This window comes from Sciurus vulgaris (genome assembly GCF_902686455.1).
Source record: "Sciurus vulgaris genome assembly, chromosome: 19".
In the NCBI taxonomy this organism is placed as follows: domain Eukaryota; kingdom Metazoa; phylum Chordata; class Mammalia; order Rodentia; family Sciuridae; genus Sciurus; species Sciurus vulgaris.
In genome coordinates this window covers 6,662,975-6,678,392 of record NC_136480.1, presented here as the reverse complement: position 1 = coordinate 6,678,392, position 15,418 = coordinate 6,662,975, and the positions used below count along the sequence as shown (strand labels likewise).

At 53.9% G+C, this 15,418-nt stretch overlaps 2 protein-coding genes across 4 annotated transcripts in view; one reads left to right on the top strand and one right to left on the bottom strand.

Moving 5' to 3' along the window:
- MKRN2 (makorin ring finger protein 2) overlaps positions 1-8,845 on the top strand; it is a 28,012-nt gene extending 19,167 nt beyond the window's left edge. The window contains 4 exon segments of the mRNA XM_079122305.1: positions 675-889; positions 2,394-2,504; positions 8,008-8,152; positions 8,289-8,845. Of these exon segments, the coding sequence (XP_078978431.1) occupies positions 675-889; positions 2,394-2,504; positions 8,008-8,152; positions 8,289-8,426 (609 nt within the window). The 3' untranslated portion in view covers positions 8,427-8,845.
- A 793-nt stretch (positions 8,846-9,638) lies between these two features.
- RAF1 (Raf-1 proto-oncogene, serine/threonine kinase) overlaps positions 9,639-15,418 on the bottom strand; it is a 67,620-nt gene continuing 61,840 nt past the window's right edge. Inside the window, exons 12-18 of one of the 3 annotated variants that reach the window (XM_079122287.1) lie at positions 13,098-13,182; positions 12,539-12,715; positions 11,929-11,975; positions 10,807-10,925; positions 10,485-10,616; positions 10,257-10,391; positions 9,639-10,130 (exon numbers count right to left, since the gene is read on the bottom strand). In XM_079122287.1, coding sequence (XP_078978413.1) covers positions 9,987-10,130; positions 10,257-10,391; positions 10,485-10,616; positions 10,807-10,925; positions 11,929-11,975; positions 12,539-12,715; positions 13,098-13,182 — 839 coding nt within the window. In that variant the 3' untranslated portion in view covers positions 9,639-9,986. The remainder of the gene's footprint in view (positions 10,131-10,256; positions 10,392-10,484; positions 10,617-10,806; positions 10,926-11,928; positions 11,976-12,538; positions 12,716-13,097; positions 13,183-15,418) is intronic. The other 2 variants (XM_079122286.1, XM_079122288.1) reach the window with 2 other exon arrangements.

The following is a 15,418-nucleotide window of genomic DNA, read 5'->3' as shown; positions in this document are numbered from 1 at the left end:
AGGCCCAGACAGTGCTGACCACGCACATTAGAGGTGCCCTCTGGGCTGTATGACCTGATAGTGCAGCCTTCAGGGCCAGTGGGAGCAGGCTGTGGTATGTGGGCCTTGATCCTAGAGGGAGCTTCTCTGCAAGGTTCGGAACCTCTGGTGAGTGCCCTGCAGTGCGTTGCAGGCTGCACCTGGGCAGGCCTGCTGTTGGCCCTCACTGAGTCCAGCACAGAGGAGGCGTTCAGGGCACATGGTGAACTGAGGAGCTCCTCACATCGCTCTCCTGGGGAGGCTGCGCTGCTTTCCTGTTACTGGGCGGTGGGCTTATCTCATCTCAAGCTTATTATTGAGCATTCCTGGTACTGGCATGGCTCAGCGTGGGGGAGGCAGTGTCCAGAGGAGCCAGGAGGCCAGGGCCCAGTCCTTAGGCACCTTGCCACCCACAGCAGTGCTCCTAACCTTCAGGCCTCTGTGGTCTCGACTCTAAGTTAGAGGTGACCGTATGTTATGGGTCCCTTGAGATTCCCCGAGAGGCAGGGTGGCTGGAGGTCCTCTTTGTGTCCTGAAGCACAGGGCTGCTGGGCCCCGTGCAGCAGTTCCTTGCCCTGCCCTTCCATTGTGGCTATGGTGGCATCGCTGCAGTGACTCTGGGGCTCAGACCTGCGGTTTCCCTCCTCTTGCTACAGATCTGCATGTCGACATTTGAGCACGAGATGGAGGCGGCCTTTGCCTTCCAGGCAAGTCAGGACAAGGTGTGTAGCATCTGCATGGAAGTGATCCTGGAGAAGGCCTCCGCCTCTGAGAGGAGATTTGGGATTCTCTCCAACTGCAACCACACATACTGCCTGTCCTGCATCCGGCAGTGGAGGTGTGCCAAGCAGTTTGAAAACCCAATCATCAAGTAAGTGCCGCCGGGCCTTCGCTCCCACCGTGGGCCTCCTCGTCCAATCGAACCTGCCCTTGCCCTCCAGAGGGGTCTCAGTGCAGAGTAACCAGAGGGTCCTGTGCGCACTTGGGCACTGTCACTCCCCTTCCTGAGCTCAAGCACCTTTCCTTCTAAAAGGTAGGTGACAGTTCCTGCCAACCACTCGGGACCAGGGTGGAGGCGGCAGAGGTGACCTGTGAGGAGGGGCTGAGTGTAGCCGACCCCTTTCCACCTCCCGTCCTGCATTCGGGTCCAGTACTGACCGAAATGCCTGTCTGCCTTTAAGCCAGTTGCCTGGTAACCTTTTGAGCCTCAGGTTTTTTAACCTTAAACAAAGGGAGACTTGGGGTCTGCGTGGAGTCGTGCTTGTGAAGGTGTCACTCTGCCTGGCATGGGCCGTGCGCTCAGGCAGCAGTGGGACAGGGGAGGCGCTTGTGTGGGGTGGGTGCTGCTTGCCTGGTACTGCAGCAGCCCCTTAGGCCCTCAGGGACCCCTCCTGTCATCTGCATTTCACAGACAGGAGGCTGAGGCATGGTGAGGTCGTAACTTTCTGAAGTCGCACGTCTGTGCAGTTGCACTGCTCCTTTGTGGAGAAGGGGGTAGGATTTGGTGTGGTGAGTGCAGCCGTCACCACGGCCTAATTTTGGAACATTTCATCCTCTAGCCACTGCCCTCCCTTCTTCACCTTCCAGTCCTAGACAGCCACTAACCTCGTTCCTGTCTCTACAGACTTGTGTATTCTGGATGTTTCCTCTAAACAGAACCATAGACTCTAACCTTTGTCACTGGTTCTTGCTTGGCATCCTGTTTCAGGGTTCGTCCCTGTGGTTGGGTGATCAGCACTTCGTTCTTTTCTGTGGGCAAATTGTAGGCCATTGAACTCTGGGCACGTTGTTGGCCTCATCAGCTGGTGGGCTTGGGGTTCTCCACTCCTCAGCTGTGGGGAGTGTGTTCCTGTGATACCTGAGTGCGCACACGGCTCCATTTCTCTTGGGTGTGTTCCTGGGATTGCTGCTGGGTCTTAGGGTAACTGCGTTTAACTGAGGAACCACCAGGTGGTTTTCCAAAGGGCCGGCTTGTTCACTGTACCTCCTGCCTGCAGTCGAGAGCGTTCTAATTTCCTCACATCCTCACCAACACTTGTTTTGTCTTTATTTCTGATTTGAGCCATCCTAGTGGGAGTGAAGAGATACCTTGGTGTGGACTTGATTTGCATTTCCCACGTAACTAATGATAATGAGCATCTCTTTATGTGTTTATTAGCTATTTTAACACTCAGATCTTTTGCTCATTTCAAAATTGGGTTCTTTTTATGGGTGAGTGGAACCTGTTTCTTAACAGTAAATCAGGTTCTTAGGTGATTATAGGTGCACCTGTTGGGAGTGTTGGTGAAGGAAACACTCTGGGAGACTCATCTGAGCAAGGGGTGCTGAGTGTGGCCAGGGGTCGCAAGGTGATACTAACCTGGTTCTTATTTCAGATCTTGCCCAGAGTGCCGTGTGATATCAGAGTTCGTAATTCCAAGTGTGTATTGGGTAGAAGATCAGAATAAAAAGAACGAGTTGATTGAAGCTTTCAAACAGGGAATGGGGTAAGTGCTTTGAGTTGAGACGGGACCCGGTGCTGCCTGGCTGTGGTGTCGGCCTCTGTCCTGGCTTTTGGGCCTTCCTGAAGCTCTGGGGTGCAAAGATGAATGAGGTGTGAGGAGGGTCTTGGTTTTGAAGCTGAGCAACGCCCACTAAGAACCCTGGTCTGTGGTGCTGAGGTGGACTTGGCAACTGTGACTGTTCATCCATTCAGCAATGACCAGTTGATCTGCCATATCACAGACTGGGACAGCACCAAAGAAAGCGGCAGAAGTCCCAGCCTCGCACAGCTCACAGAGTAAGGGTAATCGGGAGCAAATGAGACAAGGGAGGTAGAGATACGTTAGCAGGTGGTCAGTGGTGGCGAGTGGGAAGTGCAGAGGGCTGTGTCTTGGTGCAGGAGACCCTGGAATGCCTCAGTGAGGTGGCCTTTGAGCAAAGACTCAAAGCACATGAGAGGAACCTTCTGGATGAAGGGAGTGGTCTCTGCAAAGGCCCTGAGGCAAGAGCCTGCCTAGCTAGCAGATGAGAGGGGCAGACAGTGGGGCTTTACAGGTCACTGAGTGGGTGGAAAGCCATCCTGGGTTTGATCAGAGGAGTGACATCTGATCGATACTCTGGAGCAGTATCTCTGACAGATCTGAGGACGTATTGAAAGAGAAGACAGAGGTGGAAGTGGGGAGGCCAGGAAAGCCAGGTGGTACCCAGGAGGGCGACGGCTGTGGCCTGCACCGGGGCGGGAGGGAGGTGGAGCAGCCCAGTCCTGGGTCTGTCTGGAGAACTGCTGGCAGATTGGAGATGGTGGGAGACAAAGTTCCAGCATGACCACTTTCCATTTTTCTTGTGCGCTTCCCTCTTTACTGACCAATTTACTCTTTACCTTACCTGATTTGGGGGTGTCTTGTGGGTTTACCACCCAGAAAGGAGGAGGCAGCACTGCTGTCCAATGTGCAGAGCCCTGTCACCAGCAGGCTTGCTGTTGCTGTGGGATGGGGACCAGGGCTCAGCACGTTTGTGCTGTGTGCAGCTGCCGGAGTTAACGTGCTGGGATGACGGGATTTAAACAGTCTGGTAGGAGGAGAAGTGGTCCTCAGCTGAACCACCGTGCTATAGTTTCCTTGGGCTGCTCTAGCAATTTTCCACAAACTGGGTATATCAAAACCACAGAAATTTATTTTCTCACAATTCTGGAGCCTGGAAGCCTGAGACCCAGGTGTGGGTAGGGTTGGTTCCTTCTGGAGCCCTTGAGGAAGAGTCTGCACCTGCCCTGACTGCTGGTGGGCCCTGGTGTCCTTTGGCTGTAAAGCATGTGAAGCATCACCTTTTCTTTGTCTTCCTGTGCCTCTGTCTCCACCCTCTGCCTCCTATAAGGACAGTGGGTGGATTTGGGACCTTCCTGCTATTTGGGATTCTCCTGTGGGCTCATAGTTACATCTGCAGAGACCATTGTCCAAATTAGGTGACATTCAGGTTCCAGGGCTTAGGCTTTGGACTGTCTTTGGGGTCCACCCGTCCAGCCACTGCCATGATACCTGTCAGAGCCACCGACTGCACAGGCTGTCCTCCACAGCTCATCATTCTCCTATTGATGGATATGTGTGCCGTTTCCAAATAGTGACAGTTCTGGGTATTTTTTAGAATGACATTTAAACATGCAGTCTTTAGTTTATACCCCTCTCCACCCTTTTTTTTTTTTTGAGCTGGGGATAGATCCCAAGGCCTTGTGAATGCTGAGCACGTGCTCTACCACACACTTAGCCAGCTTCACCTGTTTCTTTAAATTTTTTTTTAGTTGATGGACCTTTATTGTATTCATTTCTTCATTTGTATTAGTGAGAATCGAACCCAGTGCCACACACAAGCACTCCACCACTGAGCCACAACCCTAACCTGTTTTTAAAAATGTTTTTACTAGGGATTATAGTAACTCTTAACTTCCCAAGCAGAATTCATATTCCTGCAGCCTCCTGCCTTTGTGCTGTAGGTAAACTGCATGTGAATTATGTTCACATGTATTTTTTTTTTAAACATGTTTTTTGAAAGAGGAAAATGTTTGTGTTGACCCAGATCTTGACAGTTTTGATGCTCTCTCCTTCAGCTTACACAGTTGGCTCCCTTTTTTCCTGTTGTTATTTAGTCACTTAGTGTCAACAGTTGGCACAGCATTGACATTATATCATAATAACCTGGATGACTTAAGTGTATGTGGCAGGATGTGCAGAGCTCATGTCAGTACAATGCCGTCCGTGGTCTTGGTGTCCAGGGGGAATCCTGGGACCAATTTTATGGACACCGAGAGGTGACTGAAGTTCCTTCTGTTTACCTTTACCCTCAAGAACTGCCTTTAACATTTTGTTGCTCTGTTGGTGATAAATTCTCTTCTTATCATAAATGGCTTTTTTTGTGGTACTGTGGACTAAACCCAGGGGAACACTACCACTGAGCTACATCCCCAGCCGTTTTTATTTTTGAGACTGTTGTCTTGGTAACTTGATGAGGCTGGCCTTGAATTTGGTGATCCTCCTGCCTCAGGTCCTGAGTCGCTGAGACTGCAGGTGTGTGCCAAAGGCCTGGCTTTTCCCCCTCCGTTCTTCAAGGATGTTTTTATCCAATACTTTGTCTGATTGGTCTGTTTCTACCTTTGCCTCCTCTCACTGTAGTTTTCTCAGCACTTTGCAGATGTCTTGCCCCTGTTTCTCAGGCCTCTCGTTTCTGAGAAGTCAGGAGTTCCCTTATCATTTTCTCCAGGTGCTGTCCCCTTCAAGCCCCCCATTTGCTTTCAAGGTTTTCTTTGTCCTGGTTTTGGTGTTTGGACATTTTGCTTAGTTTCTTCCTACGATACTGCTTGGTATTCTTTGAAACTCTGTATTTGTCATTCACCAAATTAAGGACATTTTGGGCATTTCTTCCTCTACCCCATTTTTTTGTTTTTTGTGTTTTTATACCAGGAATTGAACCCAGGAGCACTTAACTACTGAGCCACATCCCTAGCCCTTTTTATATTTTATTTAGAGACAAGGTCCTGCTTAGTTGCTTAGGGCCTATGGTTATGGCCATGGCCTCTGGCTTACGGGTTGCTGACGCTGGCTTTGGACTCACGATCCTCCTGCCTCAGCCTCCTCAGCCACTGGGATTACAGCGTGTGCCTCTGCACCTGGGTCTTACAGGTTTTCTCTCCTGGAACTCCTTTTCACGTTGTACCGTAGGGCTCTGTTTTTTGGTTTTTTTTTTTTTAAAGATGTTATGGCTACTTTGAAGTCCTTGTCATTTGGGGTTAGTCTCTGGTTCTTAATCCAGTTATTTTAGATTTTATCATTGACACTGTAGGTGTCATGTCATAGAGTCTGGATGTTATGTTCCTCTGGGGAATAGGGCAGCGTGGGGATCTGTTTGGTCTCTGCATCCTCGCCTGCTTTGAGCCTCTACATCTCAGGGTCCACATGCTGCCAATCCAGCTTTGGGCAGTTGACACCCAGCCAGCGTCAAGCTTCTTCTCAGGCCTTTCTGCGGGCATGTCCTCGCTGCCAGTGGCTGATGGGTTCCAGCCCTGGTCTTTTGGTTCTTGAAGCCAGAAGGATGGTTTCCCAGAGTCCCAGCTGCCTGAGTGGCACTGCCGTGGGCCTCACTGTAGCCACTGCATTCTCCCGGGTGTCTGCTGCCCCGAGAGCCTTCCGGTTCTCTTCGTTTTTCGAAGCACTTGTTTGTAGTTAGTTTGCTTGGCCATACTATTTACCTTTAAAAATGGTTCTTCCCTGTTTTCCCTTCCTACCATTTTTCTCCTGTCACCCCACTGTGTGTCCACAAGAGGGCAGTGGAGCTCTGCCGGAGTAGTCTGAAAATTGTGTTGGGACCTGGGATTGTTCCTGCCCTGCTGCTCTGTGGGGACTGTTTTTACGCGCTCCACACCATTTACTGGACACCCACTGAGGGCCTTCAAGCCAGCGTCCCCGGGGGACGGAGAACAGACAGTTATGATATTGGTTTTCTGGCGAGATCTTCCCGAGCAGTCCAGGCCAAACAACGCGCTGGGGTCCGTCTGAGATGCAGGAAAGCTGTGCAGGAGCCCGAGCCCTGGATAGCGGGGGCTGGAATGACAGGGGACCTAAGGTGCAGATTTTGCACCTGGGAGTGGGAATGGTCCCTGGAGTTGAAATAGATGCATAGAAGGTGTGGTGGGACCTGCAGGGACAAAGATGGACCAAAGCCTAAGAGGCCTTGCGTCCAGCTAGACCCATGGTCTTTAGACGATGGTGAGAGGGGACTTGCTGTTTGAAGGTGCTGGGAAAGGCCGGGAAACTGGCGGGAGGGAGACCCAAGAGGGCAGGGGGGTGCCCAGCCCTAGAGAACGTGGCACCTGGGAGGACAGATGTTTCGGGGTGCTTTGTGATCAGAAGCACAGTTGGATGTGAGCTGAGACTGAGACGGAGTCAGTGAACTTCTTAAGGTTTTGGTTTTGGTCTTGGTGACCAAGAAATTTAGAATAGTGCTGTGTGGGAGGCAGCAGGGGACTGAGGGGACAGTTCTGAACCTGATGAGTTTACTAGAGCCAAGTGCCCTGGGAGACCCTAGCTTTGCTGTCTGGCACACTGGACAGAACCTGAGTTAGGCAGGGCCAGCTTGTGACCACTTGGGCCCCACTTGCTTTCAGGGAGCTGTTGAAAAATCTGATTTTCATCTCTGGTATCCAGGCCAGCAAGTCCCCCTCCTGTCACCTGCCCTCTCACCCTCAGCTGCCCCGATGGTTTCTGGTTTCTTTGTTTTTTTAGTTGTAGGTGGACACGATACCTTTATTCTATGTATTCACATGTGGTGCTGAGGATGGAACCCAGGGCCTCACGCGTGCTAGGCAGATGCGCTACCAGGGAGCCCCAACCCAGCCCGGCTTCTTGTTTCTTAGGCCTCCTTTTCTTCCAGACAGTCATTTATGATTGGCGGTCCCCAATTTCATTAGAGCGAGTGTCCTCAGGAGCAAGGTTCTTAACATGTGGGGTCCGTGGATAGAATTCTGAGGACTTCAGGAAGGAAGTTGTGAACTTGGACAACTTTCCACAGGCCTGTCCCATCCGTTCAGCAACACTGTGCTGAGATGGGGCCGAGGAACATCGGGACGAGGCCTGTGATTTTGGGCACCTGCTGAAGTCCACTGCTCTCCTTGCCACAGCCTGTGGTCACCTTGCGGCACTGCTGCAGAAGGAACGGAAAGGTGTGCTTTGCAGACTTGAGCAGAGCAAGTGCCCCAGCTTTAGACCTTGGCACTTGAGGCACGTCTGGGCTCGGGGCACACTGCCGGCAACACGCCCAGCACGGCGTCCCCTGCAGGTGGATGTTCTTCAAGGGCGCATGACAGTGGGCTGCTGTCCAGAACTCAGAATCCCGGCAGGTCACGTAATCTCTCAGCCTCAGGGTCCCCACCTATCATGGGAGGTGACTGCTGTCACCTCAGGTGGAGGTTAACTCACCTCTACTCTGCATTTTCCCTCCTGATTGAAAAATGTTTGTGCTTTTCAGGAAAAAAGCTTGTAAATACTTCGAGCAAGGCAAGGGGACCTGCCCGTTTGGAAGCAAATGCCTGTACCGCCATGCTTACCCAGACGGGCGGCTGGCAGAGCCGGAGAAACCTCGGAAGCAGCTCAGTTCGGAAGGCACTGTGAGGGTAAGGCCTGGAGCGGTCCCAGTGGCCCTTCCCGACGACCCTCTAACAGCTTTGGCAGAGGCTGGGGCAGCTGGCGGCCTTCCTGTTGCCTTTAGCGTGACTAGGCCTGTGTGTGCTTTTTTTTTCTTTCCCCCAGTTCTTTAATTCAGTGCGGCTTTGGGATTTCATCGAAAACCGAGAAACCCGGCAGGTCCCCAACACTGAAGATGTTGACATGACAGAGCTTGGGGACCTCTTCATGCACCTCTCTGGAGTGGAATCATCAGAACCCTAGGGTCAGTGGTTGTCCCTGCATCTTGGGCTCTGCCCATCACAACTCTGCTGAGCCAGGGTGTGCAGCGGCGTGTCGCCTGGGCTCGAGTGCGGTTGTACTCACCCTTGGTCTCCGCCACTCTCCCTTATTACAGCCCTGGGAGAGTGAAGCATATAAAATAACCTAATAAGTACATGAAATCACTATTTTTATAGTTGGTATCTTAGTTGTCCCTCCAGCTCCTCAGGGGACCAGCTGTTTGGACTGTTGGCTTTTAAAGGAAACCTGGCTCCTGTCCTTTGATTGATTTTTTTCCTCCTTAGAAAACTTGCAGCTGGCCTAAAGCAGCAGATTGAATTTTCTTACCAAAGGATTCCTCAGTGGTGACTCCCCTGGAGTGTTTGGACAGCTTGCTCAGATCTTGCTGTTCACGGTCAGGGTTTTGCTGGCCAGTCCTCAGCCCATCTACTCCTACCTGGAACCCTGGCCCAGCAGCACTTCTGGGAACAGAGGCCATGTGTTCTTGACATCAGTTTGATTTTAACTAAAGAATGTGTGTAATCTTGCAAGTTAGAACAGACTTGTTCCAACCCTGGATTTTATCTATTTTTGTAAAATGCTGTAGATTAGAGTGCTTTTTGCTTCATTTTTATAGTTGTATAACTTCAGTAAAGCATTACAAAGAGCATAATTGCACCACTCACTCTGCTCTAGAGGGAAGTGGGACGTTGAGGCTGTGGGTTCCAGGTTACTTTCAAAGGAGTTAACAGCCATTAAACCTAAATTTAATTTATTTTATTAAAATAACATAATTGAGGAACCATTCATAACTGTATCTTGTCAGGCGCAATAAAAACAAAATTAAAACCCAAATCATCAAGAAAACCTGTATTCCGGGCTTCCTTGCATACACAATTATGTGACTAGAGAGACGGGGCTGGCCCTGTGGCCCGCCCCATAGGGGCAGCCCCTGGAAGACGAAACTCAGCATGAGGGGAGGCTGCTCCCGAGGGAGACAGGAGGGCGGAGCACCGTGCCCAGAAAGCCACCTCTGCACTGCACGTCTCCGACTGCGACAGGCAAGTTCTCTAGTACCAGAGCAGGCTCCTCTGGGCGGCGCGTCTCCGCAGTCCTGGGTTGTTTGGTGAGTCATGTGCAAAACTGTCTGGCACTGCACCGCAGTCTCTGAAAAGAAGCTGGTTTCCAGAACCCCACGTGTCCCCACATGGAGCTAGTCCGCCCACGACCTTTACTTCCCCTCCAGCAACTTTTTTGCCCTAAGAATGCTCATTGAGCTGATGGTTGGGGGCCAGCTCTCGTACTGCCATCAGCATCCCCCGTGCATGCTGGAGGGTGGCTCTGGGGCGGGAGGAGGACAGGCCCACAGGGTGAATGGCTTCCTTCTCCAGGGCCAGAGAGGGTAGAAAAGAAGGCAACACGAAGTTAAGGCCTGTGCGTAGTCTAGAAGGTCCTTAGCAGCAGCTTCTCTGAAAACACGCTCTGCCCCAGAAGCAAGGGACAGGAAGGAGCTGCCTGCTGACGTCCCTTCCGCCTGGGGCCCGAGTGCAGGTGCAAAGTCAACTAGAAGACGGGCAGCCTTGGGGACGTGGTCAGCGTGCAAGCGTTGATATCCTCGGTGTGGGCCGCCCGGTGCAGGGATGGCTCAGACGCACTCCGGTTGATCTTCGGCAGGGAGTGTTGGAGCAGCTCAATGGAAGACAGGATCTGAAATGGGGTCACGGCGCGGTCCGATTAGCTGGGGGTGCCAAGGCCACCGCTGTCACTGCCCTCCCCACCTCGTTACCATCATTGGAACGCGTGCTTTACCCTGGCCGGCACCAGCTGTCTCACCTGGGGGAACAGAGGCCTCTCTTCCTTCACCTTCTTCACGCAGTCGGCCACCAGCCTCTTCATGGCTTTGGGGCAGTTCTTGTACAGCTTGCTGAGGTCCGGGGAGGCGTAGCCTCGGCCCACCATGAAGATGATCTGAGTAGGGAAACAGTCGCGTGAGTGGCTGGGCCAGCACTGGGCTCACCCACACTCACGCTGCCTGGCAAGCAGGGGGCCCACAGACGTCACCTGGTCTCGGTTGTTGATGTGGGAGTAGGGCAGCTCCCCCGTCATCAGCTCGTACAGGACGATGCCGTAGGAGTAGACGTCGGACTGGAAGCTGAAGGGGTTGTCATCCTGCATTCGGATCACCTCGGGGGCCTGCAAAGACAGCGCGTTGATCACCGTGTGATGGGGCCTGGTGTCCCTCCCCCAAGGGTCTGTGACTCAGTGCTGGCAAAGGCCAACACAGGAACCCTGGTCTCTGCCCAGGAGCCTGCAGGTCACCTAGTTTTCCAGCTCCTGCCCCACTGAGGTCCACTTGGTTCTGACCGATGCCCAGGGCCCTCACCATCCACAGCACGGAGCCGGTGGGTTGTTCAACCTGCTGAGAGCCACTCCAGCGTGACTTCACTGTCGCCAAACCAAAATCTCCAATTTTCACCGTTAAGCCTTCATGGAGAAATATATCTCAGTGCTCGTTAAGGAGGCTAGTTACAAAAGAACCTGTCCAGTTAATTTTTCCCCAAGTTCTTTGTCACAGGTGATCTCTCCAGCCAGAGCCACCTGAGCAGCATTGTCTAGGTGTCTGAAGTTTTTTATTCCCCAAGTTTCTCCAAGGCTGCTTCACCTCATTTTCACATCTAGGTGCTGGGTCCCTGGCCTTGTAACCTTTCCTGTAAGGTACCTCACACCCCAAGATCAAGGCTGCCTTCCCGAGCTACGCTAGAGGGCTGAGCTGGCCTGGTGACTCCCTGTGATCTGCTCAAGGACATTCCACACACAAGTGGTCAACTGAACGTGGGTGGCTAGCAGATCCCGTCCTGAGGGTTGAATGCTGTCACAGAAGACTCTCAACGGAACAGGAACAACACAGTAAAGAAGCAGGCAGTTTAAATCTGCCTCGCGACCTGCTGGTGCTCAGAATTCACATCTCCTCAAAGTCATGGTGTCCCACGGCGTCTACGTGAAAGAAACCCCCACTAAGAGGCCTTCCAGTGTGGAAGCCACCCGTGTGGCCTCGTCCCCATACAACTCAACATGCCTCCCTTCACAGGGGATGGGGTGCAGCCAGGGTGGCGTGCTTTATAAGAGGAGGAGTAAGGCTTAGAAGTGGGGCGTCGTCTCCCCCTGAGCTCTAAGGAAACGGTCGTTTTGGAAGTCTGGCCACACTGGGCCTGCCCGTTTACTCAAGTTACAAACTAGAAATAAAGACAAAAGCCTGACCGCTCCCCAGGCCAAACAGCATAAAACCAGGACTGTTGCAAATTTAAGGCGAACTCCTCTCAACACTCGGAGATCTTTCCAAATCACTGTTGCTGAGAAAAACTTATAGGGCCTTCGCCACAGCCCCTGCCCTGCGCCTCAGACTCGTCCTCACCAACTGCCTTTCCCCAAAAAGCTATCGTGACAAAACATCCTGTTTCCCTAACGCAGGCCCGAGCAGCCCGGAGCCCCACACGCTGAAGGATACTGTTGGACTTCATGTCTCGGTGGATGATGTTCTTGGCGTGCAAGTAGCTGTGAAGGGAAACGGTCCCATCAGAACAGCTGCTGAAGCAGGTAGAGCGCGGCTCCCACCTGGAGGAAACGCGCGCGTCCACCCAGCCCAACTGTACTCAGAAGCAGTTCTGCCAACTGCAGCGCGCACTGGCTGATGGACAGGGGACGCGGTGTAGCTGACCACAGGTCAGTCACCACGACATGGACTCGCTTAACGTCAAGCCAGGCGTGCCCACGTGACACCCAAGAGACAGGATCTCCAGACGGTAAGGGGTGGGGAACGCGGGGCTTCTTTCTAAGAGCCTAAACATGCCCTGAAGTCAGCGATGGTGGTGGCACCGTGACCAAGCTTGAGCACCAAGCTGTGCTCCGAAAAGGTCAGTTTCGCGCCTGAGCCTGCACCTCGGGGACCTCTGTTCTGACTTCTTTCTTAGGCTGCAGCACAGGAATGTCCCAGCACTTCCCGCAGCTACAGCAGAAGCCTGGGCACCGGGACAGCCTGGCCTGGTGGCTGACCCTGCAGCCCAGAGGCTTGTTTTTCCACTGTGCAAAGACACACCGCCATTGGGACAGCTACTCACTCCATTCCCTGAGCCGTCTGCCGGGCAATGTCGATCAGCTGGAACATCTGGAACTTGGTCTCCTGGACATGCAGGTGTTTGTAGAGGCTGCTGCCCTCACACCATTGGGTCACAATGGCCAGGTTGTCCTTGGTCATGTACCCCATGAAGAGCAGGATGTTCACGTGTCGCGTTTTGCTGGGGGAGGAGAGGGGAGAGTGCTCAGGAGAGCTCTGCTTTCCCTCCCCGCCGCCACTGCACTCGATGCGCCAACCCAGGAGGCCTGGGGACAGGAGCCCACTGTCAGTTCACTGCAGAGCTGGCCTTGTCAACAGGGCCTTCTCTGACCAGCCGACTCAGTGTTCCCCAGGAAAGGGGCCCCCTTGTCTTTGAAATCCACAGTAAAGCTATGGAGGTTCTTAGAAACCAAGACAAGTTAGGACCTACCTCTCCCCACCTCCAACCCAGGCCCAGAAGCAGCTGGGCCACCGAGCATAGTGTGCCTGGACAGGGTGACCGCCTTCCAGGGGTGCACCGCAGGGGAGCATCACTGTGGACCCCACTCCAGGGCCAGACTCACCGCAGGACCGCCACCTCGTTCCTGAAGGCCTGGAACTGCTCTGGGGTGGGGTCGACGACCTTCAGGATCTTCACTGCGACATCTCCTGCAAGGCAGGGTGGAGTCAGTGAAGGGTCTCACTTCCTTCTTTCAAATACCTTATCAGGTATTTGAAAAGGAGTGAGGTCTGTGAGGGCCACCGCGCAGGCTGTGGGACCCGAATCAATGGGGGTCCCTGAAGTCGTCTTCGATATCATCAAAAAAACAACCGTGAGGTTGGACCCAGTGCATGCGACGTCCCGGCCCCGTGTTCATCCGCTCGCCCTCCATGACCATCGCTTCCTGCATTTGCAGACGACCAGCAGGGACCAGGCAAGAGCCTGTCTCGCTCACGCTGCAGTTCTGCCTGCCAAGAACGTGACAAGCCGGGCTCTGCACAGTTCCAGACACACGGGCACTGATCCCCTCTTGTGTGCTGCAGGGCTGGGAGCCATTTCCTTAAGTGTCCTTAGGCCAGATGTGGTGACAATGCAGGAGGCTAAGGCAGGGAGGCCGCAGCAGCCCCAGTGAGACTCCATTTCAAAAATAAAAAAGGTCTGGGGACATAGCCCAGGTAAAGCCCCATGGGTTCAATGCCCGCTACCAAAAAACCACACTGCTGGGAACCGATGAGGTCCTCCAGCTTCCGTGACAAATCAGTCAGCTGAAACCAGGCCTTCCAGCAACCGCAGGAGTCGGCTGAGGGCTCCTTGGGGGTGACTGGGTTCCCTCCCATGGCAAGCTCCATCCCCATGGCCAGGGGTGGTGCACTCCTGTCCTCAATTTTGGAGTGACAGGCTGGTAGAGAGATGGCTTCACAACCCCGTGATCTCTGGCTGGCCTGGTTTCTGTGCACACTGTCTGCAAGGGCCTGCGGAGGCGCTGCTGAGCCCGGGCGGAGACATGCCAAGTCCAGAGCCACATGCTCTCCAGGAGGCACCTGGGCCACCAGCTGGGACATGTCCAGAAGCCCCAAGTGCAAGTTCTTGTGGGCAGGAGCACTGCAGACAAGCTAGGGGTGCTGGGCTTCCAAGAAAGGGGAGGTTTCCTAGAGGAAGAGGGGTGGAGGCCATGGGAAGGGTTTTGGAGTGAAGGGGAGAGAAGAGGAGCCCAACGGCCCAGCGGAAGCCACGCTGAGGGAGGACGCGAGGGGGCTGGGCAGCCAGATGGAAGAGCAGAGAAGGCAGCTGCGGAGCACCAGAGACCAGCTGACACGGGTGGCAGCCCAGGCAGTGGCTGGTGGCCCAGGCTCAATGAGCAGCCTTTAGAGACAGTATGGTTTGGGGGGGACGCTGGCTGATGCTCTGGGGGAGCGCCTTGAGCCCCTTCTGCAGTCCCCCCAGCCCCAGGCCATCACTGGGCAGCCTCCAGTGGCACCTGCCCTGCTCCAACTCCAGCTGCTGCTCTGGGAGTGAGCAGGACTTGCTCCTTACCACCTTTTCCTACGTCATAACCACTGTCCCCAAGTGTATGGCACCCCCGTGTAGAGCTGCCCACAATCCCTGTCTCTATGCAGGTCCCCGCTGGAAAGATGGAGCAGCCATACCCACATCAGTTCTGTCACACCTGCAGGGACCCAACTGGCAGCCAGTCCAACTTAAAAGAGGCACAATTTTTGGCAATTTCTTATTAAAACCCAGAAGCACTACTCTGTGCTGCGCCGCTCCCTTCAAACGTGCGGATGACCCAGGGCTGCAGCCAGAGGGCATCAACTGCCGGGAGCGCCAGCACATGCGATTCCGACGGAGGGTCTGTCCTGGTGGAGCCCCTGCAGTGGGAGAGGGTGCTCAGGCTGTGGGCTCCCCGCAGGCGTTTCAGGTGAAGGCTGTCGGGTCTCCTACAACCAAGACCCCATTTCACCCAAACAGGACCTGAATCCTTGGGCCAGGAACATGAAAAAATGAATCGGTACAAGCGGCGGATGGAGAGACCAGGGAGGGAGAAAGCAGGAGCATATGCAGGGCCCTGGGCTCAAGCCCCAGGACCCGGACGAAGCTGGAGCCTCCCTCAGCCCCTCCACACCCTGCTGGTCTCCCCTTGCTCAGGAGGAAGCCTCCAAGTCTCCCAGGGTGCACCAAGGAGGCTGGTGAGCAGCAGGCTTCGCACCTGCTGCTGCTGCTCCCTCCCCACCTGGCCCCTGCCTTGCCAGACTCCGACCAGTCCACTGCAGCCAACCCGGCCCGCTTCCCTCCACTTTTCTCCTGAGCACTTACAATGCTGTCCACTGTTCTTATTTATTGTCCCCAAGAGAAAATTAGCCCCCAGAAGAATCTGGTGTTTTAAAAAATGCTCAAAAGCCAGGC